This window comes from Xyrauchen texanus, chromosome 38, assembly GCF_025860055.1.
Source record: "Xyrauchen texanus isolate HMW12.3.18 chromosome 38, RBS_HiC_50CHRs, whole genome shotgun sequence".
Taxonomy (NCBI): Eukaryota; Metazoa; Chordata; class Actinopteri; order Cypriniformes; family Catostomidae; genus Xyrauchen; species Xyrauchen texanus.
Genome location: NC_068313.1, coordinates 8,640,765 through 8,650,414, shown reverse-complemented (window position 1 = coordinate 8,650,414; position 9,650 = coordinate 8,640,765). Strand labels below are relative to the sequence as shown.

Genomic DNA, 9,650 nt, shown 5'->3' with positions numbered 1-9,650 from the left:
AATTTTTCCTGCTGTTATAGACCTCCTTGTTAGATTCATATAAAAAATTATGATTTTTTAATGTCTGTTCGGGAGACGTTCATTTCACGAAACAGTCGTGCTCCAGTTAAAATTAGTCTTGCTTGAGCATTAAATGTCTTTTCAAGTGCTGGCTTTTGTGCATAGACTTGTTTTTAAAATGACAATTGGTATTATTAGTTAGCTGCGACATAATGTATGATCCCCAAAGGCATAGAGTGTCTTATTCATTGTGAAACTGTGTTTTCTTAATGTCATGAATCACACTGAAGGCCTAGATTTTTAATGCATGGCCCGCCAATGAAACCTTGTCAAGCGTATATACTTTTTCTAAACAAATATGACTAATCAGCAGATTTAATGTGCTCAGATTTTGTGGTGAATGTCATTCATATGTTAGGGATTGAACAGATCATTTCCATGAAAGAAGCATCTGACAATATAAGAGGATCATTGGGAAGTGTAACATTGTGGCATGTGCATTCTGCCAATAAGTTTTTGTTTCAAGATCCTTGTTTGGTTGTATGTGTCATAGATATGTGGGTAGGCAATGAATATTTAAGCCATGTCCAGTTAAAGTTCCTCATCTTGGAATACTCTGGTAGCGTGTTCACTTCCTGTGCATCCTAGTGAAGCCAACATCAGTTTTCTTTTCCGCAATCATCATCATCAGTTTACTATAGTCAACAGTCTTTGCACAGGTATGTTTTCTTTCCACTAATTTAATATATTTTAGTTTTATGAATATATTCCCATATTTATGCATATATTAGGTTTTTTCCATTAGATACACAATCAATAATGTATGAATGTAATTTCATTTGTTGAAAAAATTATTAAACTACGTTGCACTTCATTTGAAAGAAAGAGAGCACAAGGACACTTTCATGTAAACAGTTTTCAATCATATGACAATAGAGATACTGTTAAAAAATTAAGACAAAAAAAATATTTTCTGGTTGTCAAACGATAGTGGAACATGCCCATAGATAATGTAATGAACTACCTGTGGGTAATCTGCTGGGACACCCGTCTGAACTACATACAGTACACTTATATCCTAGGAACCATTAAATATACAGTCAAAGTTGCACCAAATAGTTGCTGTATTGAAATAACAACAGTGTTCTAGGGTGGCTAGTCTGTTCTCTGATGTTACTCTACTGTATATAGCACAGCATTACACATAGCTATTGGATAACTCAAGAAATGTTGTCTAATAAATCTTAATGCAGATATGGCAATCACAAACTGAGTTCAATGTGAAATCTGATGTGTCTGTAGGGTTCCTCGAGATGTGTGTTGCTCGGTGCTCCAGGTGTGTGGGAATAGCCCTGATTCCCATTGCAAGCGTGTGCATGGTGGCAAATGTGTTGCTGTTATTTCCTGACATGAAATATCACTACCTGATGGAGAACAATGTAACCAGGGAGGCTGTGTGGTGCTCTGGTGTATGGGCTTCAGGGTTTCTGGTGAGTTCTCGTTGTAGGTTTTCTTTATTTTCTTTTATTGGTTTGTAGGAGATCTGATATTATATGAATTATATCTGAGACTACATTTCCACATCCAAATGTATAACAAGCTATCACTCTGTATGCTTTAAACGATAATAACTATTATAAGTAATAAGACATCTTTGCTTCCATTCATTTATTTATGTATTTTCATTTCTTCTCAATTTTATGAGGATGTCAACTAAATTCTCTTTATCAGCTGTTCAATTCAAAGTGGTTGAAGCAGCTTGCAACTGTGGCCCCACTTTAATTTTACAGTGAAAATGAAGGCAACAATTATATTTAAGTTTTGAATTTTTATAGGTTGACTTTTTCACTGTAATTTATACACCATCTATCGCATTTATTGATATTGTTGTAACAAAACTTATGAGATTGCAACTTTGAGTTTGCTAACTAATGAAAACAACTAATGACATTTTGCCTCCTTATTAGACTGCACTACAGAAACAGGTTAAGCACTAGCCTAAAAAGGGTTGCATATAAATGAAATTATCTTTCAGTTTCACAATGCCTTCCACCATACAAAGTCATCTGTAGTGGTTTCATTGTACATGTGACAGTGTCAGTGTATTTTCATCATAACAGTTTCAAGTAATACTCATGCTGAATGGATACAAATGTTTCCATCAGGTGCTCATGTCTGCTCGAGGGTTCACGTCACACTCTGAAAAGAAAGGATGCTGTTATTTTAGAGCTGAAGTAAGACTATTGTTTTGTGTATGTGTGTGTTCGTGTTTATTTATTGTACTTTTACCCATTATTTAATCTGACCAAAAACTGATTCAGCAACAAAGTAAAACGTTGCACAAATATTCTTAATAATATTAAACTGTTGGACAATTTTGTGGAAACATTCACTAATAATGTTCTTTGTCTTTTATTCAGATGTTGTGTAAGTTGTGGTACACATGTTTGGCTCTGGTGGCAGCTGGATTTTGTTTCATGATCAGCGGGACCGGGCTGGCACTGGGGCCCCTCTGTCTGCACAATGGCACTGAGGGCCTTAAGTGGGAACGTCCATTAAAACAAGTTAAAAGTGGGTGAGTGATACCTCAGATTCTCAAAGGCTTCCACTGTTTACAAAGATAATACTAACTACCCTAAGTGGGCAACATTTTAAACATTAATATTGCTAGTTTTGGTTTACAGACAAACAAATCAGACATTAAACTTAACATGATGTGTCCATGAAATTTTCGTGAATTCCCCAATTACAGTACATGTTAAAGCAATAAGCCAATGAGTGGCTGTTACAGTGATTGAACCATGGTTAAGGGATGTTGTCAGGCAACATGAAGCCAGGTTTTGCTAAGCCTTTACAATAAGGTTCCATTTGTTAACATAAGTTAATGCATTTGGTATCAGGAAAAAACAATCAATGTATTTTTTTACAGCATATATTAATCTTAGATCATTTTAGTTAATAAAAATACAATTGTTCATTGTCAGTTCATAGTGCATTAACTAATGATAACAAATACAACAAAAACATTTTATATTAGTTGGCTTTAACTACTATGAACTAACATTAAATACATACAAGACTATGCATTTACTGTGTAACTACTGTACATGTTGTTCTGCAAAATTCCCACATGAGCTTTTACTGAGGTTGCGGTACGGTTAAGGTTTAGGAGTAACGGTGGGTTAGGGGTTAGAGTTAGGTTGGGTTAGGGGTAAAGTTAACAATGTAACTGCAAATGTAACTAAATGTAAATACTTACATTTACATTTATGCATTTGGCAGATGCTTTTATCAAAAGCAACTTACAGAGCCCTTATTACAGGGACAATCCCCCTGGAGCAACCTGGAGTTAAGTGCCTTGCTCAAGGACACAATGGTGGTGGCTGTGGGGCTCGAACCAACGTCCTTCTGATTACCAGATTACCAGTTATGTGCTTAGACCACTACACCACCACCACTCCTGGTTGCATTGAAATACTTCAATGCAACAACCTGTATGTAAATAATAAGTAAATTGTATCAAATGGTTAAGTACATAGTAGTTAAAGTCACCTAATATAAAGTGGGTCTTACAACCTTTGATTAAAAAAAACTATATTAGTATAGGTTGAAATGAACATTAACAAAGATAAATAAATGCTGTACAAGTATTGTTTATTGTTAGTTCATGTTAACTAATGTTGGTAACTAATATTAAGAAGTGGAACCTTATTGTAAAGTGTTCCCCACGTATTAAGGAAACTGCAATAATGGCAATATCATAAAACTAATTTTTTGCTCTTTTTTTACAACTACATTGATGAGTGAATGTGGTTCATCCATTCAGATTTTAGAGCTAGGAACTATTTTAATAAATTAACAATAGAGGGCTTGTATCACAAATTCAGACTTTTACCAATGTTCTTAGACAGCTCTTTAGTCTATTGTAAAGTTCTCACTGTGTGAAAAAAGGAAGCTTTAGTGTATTGTGAAATAATAGGGAAATATTATTATTTTAGCTTTTTCCCCAAGCCTAATATACATGTTAATTAGGGGTGTAACGGTGTATCGTGGGACAATACTTCAATGTTAAAATATGTGACGATATGTATCATGGATATTGGACTTTTAAAGCTTCTGTATCCACTATGCACAACGTTCTACGACTACGTAACGAGGGAATACACATGGAAATCACTGGGACACTGGGATAAAACTGGGACAGTCCTGATTTTACAAGCTGTGTCCCGCATTCTGACAGAGTTTCAGTCGGGATGCCTTTTGTCCTGATAATCAGTCTTAGCCTAATATTTTACGAAAATGATTTTTCTATGCTTCATGCTTTTTCTGTAATGAGAAACTTGCTACGAATTATGAGAGAATCGTTCATTCTCACAGTCTCTGAATCAGTGTGGCTTTTTCCACTGTGCTAAACTTTCAACAGTCGAACAGCACAGGTCAAGGTTATCAAAACAACAAAAATGCATTACCTTTCTATAATATAAATCCTCTGACATACCATCAGTAAAATCGCAACCCTGAATCAACGAGACATGTGATATCATAAACCCTATTCGGATGAGATTCGTTTTATATGGGAATGTGGGGCAATGTAATAATTACCAGAGCTACTCTTTGAACTCAATCCCGACAAAATGAACATTAGTATATTTATAGTAGACTTTTTACCAGACTGCGTGTTACTGCACTGTCTTACAGCAACTTTTATCTTATACAATGCCCTTAAGAGAAACAACCCAGGTCGCAGTCCACTACAAATTGACAAGTTGGTAAAAACCCAGAATCTGCGCTGTCTGTGAACACTTTTCCACCGGCATGGTTCAGGTGCGGGTTCCTGGGCTGGTGCGAATTCTCAAACTGTTCCACGCATTTCCACCACAGAAAAGGCCATTCCGGAGCTGAAAACTGTTTCCGCACCAGCTCCAAAAGCTTGCTGGTCTCTACACAGGAACTGATTATGTCAGGGGACAGAGGGCGGGATAATGTTTCGTCACCATAATAAAGTTTTTTTTATAAACAACAGTTGCAGCAAGGTACTTCTTCGCTCTATAACAACAACAAAAAATCAGACAAAATTATCAGACATCAAGACATAATGTAACATGACGAAACGCTCTACTTGCGATATGATATTTATGAAGATCCGAGATAAAATAGACAGATAAAAATAACCTACGAAAATGAAGATACAGCAAGAAATGATGGATGCCGCCTTCAATTGGACAATTGACCAAATCATAAACAAATTGAAAAACACTTAAGGGAGTGCAGGGAACATAAGAAGGACATAAGCAAAAGCGACAGTGGATCGGCAACGATGTTTTAGACTCGGACAGTCACCAGCCTGCTAACTAACAGGGGCATTGAATTCAGCCAGTAACGCTCGGTGTCCTCTGCAGCTGATCTCAGTAAGTTGATATATTTGCCAACTTTGTTCGCTTTACTTACACTGTTGTCCTCTTATTTTGTGCATTGCTTTGTTCTCTAAAGGGATTTTTGAGCAGCTACTCACTAAGTTTGGAAGGTCGAGGCTATCTTTTAAGTAAAACGGTGGGATTCTCAATCAATAATATTATATGCTATGGCAAAAATCCAAATACAACCATCTGCTACACTAGTGTTAATAATGATTCCACTGTAACAGTTTACAGAACTTAGCAAGTTAAACCATACCATATAATGTGTTATAATGTGACCAGTTGTCATTAGCGTAGATGCCGTCTCTGACAATCTTGTTGAGCAATGTAATAACGATGGATTGCATTAATCCTTATGTTTAAATTTGTTCTCAAAAACAAGAGTAAAAGCTGTATACAAACTCACTGCGACACACCATTTTTGTTTATATTTGAGGTATTCACATGAAACACGTAGATAGTAACCCATTACGTCACCGTTCAGCTTTCAGGTCAGTGGAAAAGTATGGCCGGTTTACGATAGGCTCCAGATTGCCCTGGCTGTAATCACAGCTAATTAAATGTCATATAAGATCAATGACGTGAAATGGCAGTGTAAATGCAGTAGACACACCAATAGACTCCGCCATTAATATGTAGTTTTAAAAATAAAATTAAGGTGTGGGGGGGCGTTGCTGTGTCCCGATTTTTTGTCATGGTCATCTGGTCACCCTATCATCCATCAGATCATAATTAATGGACAACAGCTTTGAATGCTTTTTAACCGTGTACAGAGCGCAGCTTTTGTGACGTGGAGCTCGTGCCCGTGAGTAGCCGGTGGAAAACGCCTTCGGATGACAAGCAGCTAATATCTCTGTCTCCGTGAGTTAAAGGGTTAGTTCACCCAAAAATAAAAATGATCCCATAATGAACTCACACTCAAGCCATCCTAGGTATAAATGACTTTCTTCTTTCAGCCAAACACAATCAGAGTTATATAAAAAAATATCCTGGCTCTTCCAAGGTTTATAATGGGAGTGAATGGTACCTTCACTTGATTTTGAAGTCCAAAGAAGCGCATCCATCCATCAAAAAAGTGATCCATGCGGCTCCAGGGGTTTAATAAAGGCCTTCTAAAGCAAAGCGATGCATTTTTGTAAGAAAAATATCAATATTTATAACTTTATAAACTATAATCACTGGCTTCTGGTAACGGCCGTCCGTACGTTCACAAGAGAGTCGATTCATATAACGTAGGCGTAACGTAAGTTCCGGTGAGAAGTGATGAATGTGGAAAGAAAGTGCAGAGGATAGAGCACATTGCCATTCATGAATTAGAAGACAACAACAAGGATTTTTAAAGAAATATGGATTTCGATATAAGAGAAGAGAAGATTGAGTGGTTACCAAGCACTATTAGTTTGAACCGGAGTACACCAACCCGGAACTCCGGGAGATGGAGGAGGCTGCATCAGCGGCACAAACAAAAGAATCTGGTAAATGGAGGGTACGGAGATATGGTGGTGCTCATGCAGGAAATGCGAGGTAATGCCAACAGAGGCTGAAAGTGTTTGCTGCAATGAATGATGAAACTTGATTGACAGGATAGATGCACGAACGCACCATTTTAAGACTAATACATATCTGCAATATAGCTAAAGCAACTCACTTCTTTTCGCCGTTTTCCTTTGCTGTAAATAACGCACGCTTCCGTGTTCGTCTCTTCTCACCGGTAGTGATGAGTCGTTCGCGAACGAGTCGGCTCTAAGAGCTGGCTCTTGTAGGTGAACGTTGGGAGTCGGCTTGCATATCAGAAGAAACAAATCTATTCATAAAAATATAAAATAAATTAAGATATGAATTATCAAAAGAATGAATAGAATTAACTAATTCAAAGTAATATAGGCCTAAATGCTCAAGTGCACACACATTCGTTCTGACTGTCTGCTCAGACTAACAGCCTCAACTTTTGTTCCTGTCAATCAGACACGCAGTGTCAACCAATGAACCGAAGATGCGTGAGGGAGGGCGGAGCCCACACACTCACAGACACAGTCACACATATAGTAGCTGAGGAGACAGAGCAGCCGAGGAGAGAGAGGAAGGACAGCTGTGAAACAACAGCTGGAAAGTGGAAAATGAGTCGGAAGCACAGTAGCATTTGGATGCATTTTAATAATGTAGACAATGTTAGAGCACAGTGTAGAACTTGCCAAAACAAAATCTCATATAAAGCCGGTTCTACTTACAACCTACCCCGGCATATGCGAACTGTGCACCCTAATAATTTAATTTGAATTGTTTTAACACCAATTATAGTCAAACTATGTGGACATACAATCTCGCTGGACGAGATCATGCTGTGTTCCACCGAGAAATCCGCATCTTCATCCGTTTGCCTGCAGAAGTGAAGAAAGGAGATTTCTCTTTCCTCTTCAACCAAGTCGACATTGCTGAATCTCTGCCAGCCCGCCGAGAATCAGCAGCCGTACCGGCCGCCAACAGAGCGAGAAAACGGCCTCCCGTCATCACCCGAGCCTCGAGGACCAAGTCAGAGTTAAAGGATGGATGAACACACATTCTACATGCGTCCTCACATGATCTAAATAAGAGGTTATTGTCTGAGCAGAGATAGAATATTTAGGTGTGTTATTCTTGTGTATCAAGGTTATTGCTTGTACAGTTTACGGACCACCGATCCGCTCATTGTTACAATACTCAAGGTATTAATGTAACATACTGTTATCACAAATGAGATTTGCTGTGTTGTAATCCAACCACGTTGGACTGTTGTGTATTTACACCATCACGGATGAGACGGCACATTTTGTTTTCCATTAAAGAACCAAAGACCATGGGACGGGTTATGACCCCCCTTTATACCCATATGTCCGGGGCGGGGTATGCAAATTCTGTCTGCCAACTTGACATGGGCCTTTTCTCAGGTTCAGAGATACGTTTGGCGCCCCAGGAAGACCCCTTGTGTCACTTCATTCGACACAACGTCGAGTGAGTGACAGAAGGGGAACATTGATTCTAATCAGTGTTCTATTTATTTTAATAATTGATAATTATCTATGATAATTATTAATTATTGCTAATAGCCAAACCCGCTCCTAAACGTAGAGCCCTACACAGCATTTCAGCACCCCCTTTTAAGTGCTGTCAGACTGTCCTATTCTGTGTTAATCTTAATGATAGTAATGACGAAATAGTTCATATTTTCTGATTTCCACAGCAGAACCCCCAGATAAGTGCACAAGTGTGTCAAGTGCACATTCGGCATGTTAAGGAGATTATTCAAGTGTCTGACTCTCAGTCATGAGCTGATGGATTTTATCCATGGATATCTGATATCAGACATATTTGCAATGCAGAAATTATCCGTTTCACTGACTGAATGTTTTTCATGAAACATCATTTTCGGGGCACGTGAGAAGTTGCATTTGTCAGCAGTCTAATGTTTGTTAGAACAATAATGTTAAGATAATTAATTAAATAGAAAATTCATCAGCATATCATGTAATTAATTTGATTAAAAATTGTACTCAATTGACATATTTTTATCAAGTCAATCATAGATTTAGCTACACATCAGCATTTTTGACTGTATCACACAACTTCTTAATTGTCTATTTCATAATCATTGTATGTGTAAATTGTATAAACAGCAAATAACATGTAAATTCTAAAATAAATGTTTTAATGCAGAGAGAAGCTTTATCTATATGAGCCTGAAAGATGGGCCTCTGCCTGCATGGAACCTCGAGGTGTCGTGACCTGGAATATTGTTCTATTCTCTGTTCTCATGGCAGCAAGTGGACTTGAGCTCATTTTCTGTGCTGTGCATCTTCTTACGGCAATACTGGGAGTCATATGTGGACCGAGCTTCTGCAAGAACAAGGTACAAATGTTTAGAAAAGGCCTTTATTTGCAGTTTTGCATGGTCCAAAGCAATTGTTCAAGTTAAACAGCTGTCTTCTCTCTATTTTAGGTTGTTCCTGCTTGAAGAGAGTAAAGTTGTTGTTTTTTTAAAGAGGAAATCCATATTTTCATCTGCATGTGAGAATGACGTGCAACTATGACTGTTTAACCCATTTCAAATAGACTGAAATAGAAATGAGAAGTGGATTAAGAGGCAAGTTGTCCCTGAAATTTCTTCCTACACAGTCTCGCCGTTGATACTTCACTGTTTGTCATTTTATATACACAAATAAGCTGTTTATAACGTAGTGTTATATATATCTGATTGTT

General features: G+C 37.6%; 1 protein-coding gene across 1 annotated transcript; it reads left to right on the top strand.

Moving 5' to 3' along the window:
- Positions 1-631: 631 nt before the first annotated feature.
- LOC127631444 (transmembrane 4 L6 family member 5) lies at positions 632-9,405 on the top strand. The gene is made up of 6 exons (XM_052109554.1): positions 632-719; positions 1,303-1,490; positions 2,166-2,234; positions 2,421-2,575; positions 9,108-9,300; positions 9,391-9,405. The coding sequence occupies exons 2-6, from the start codon at positions 1,314-1,316 to the stop codon at positions 9,403-9,405; spliced, it is 609 nt and encodes a 202-aa protein (XP_051965514.1). The 5' UTR covers positions 632-719; positions 1,303-1,313.
- The last annotated feature ends 245 nt before the right edge of the window (positions 9,406-9,650 follow it).

Excerpts from the sequence above, each read along its gene's own strand:
- LOC127631444 (XM_052109554.1), top strand. The coding sequence starts at position 1,314 with ATGTGTGTTGCTCGGTGCTCCAGGTGTGTGGGAATAGCCCTGATTCCC. Across the intron at positions 1,491-2,165 it reads TATGGGCTTCAGGGTTTCTG|GTGCTCATGTCTGCTCGAGG; the intron begins GTGAGTTCTCGT and ends TGTTTCCATCAG. Across the intron at positions 2,235-2,420 it reads GCTGTTATTTTAGAGCTGAA|ATGTTGTGTAAGTTGTGGTA; the intron begins GTAAGACTATTG and ends TCTTTTATTCAG.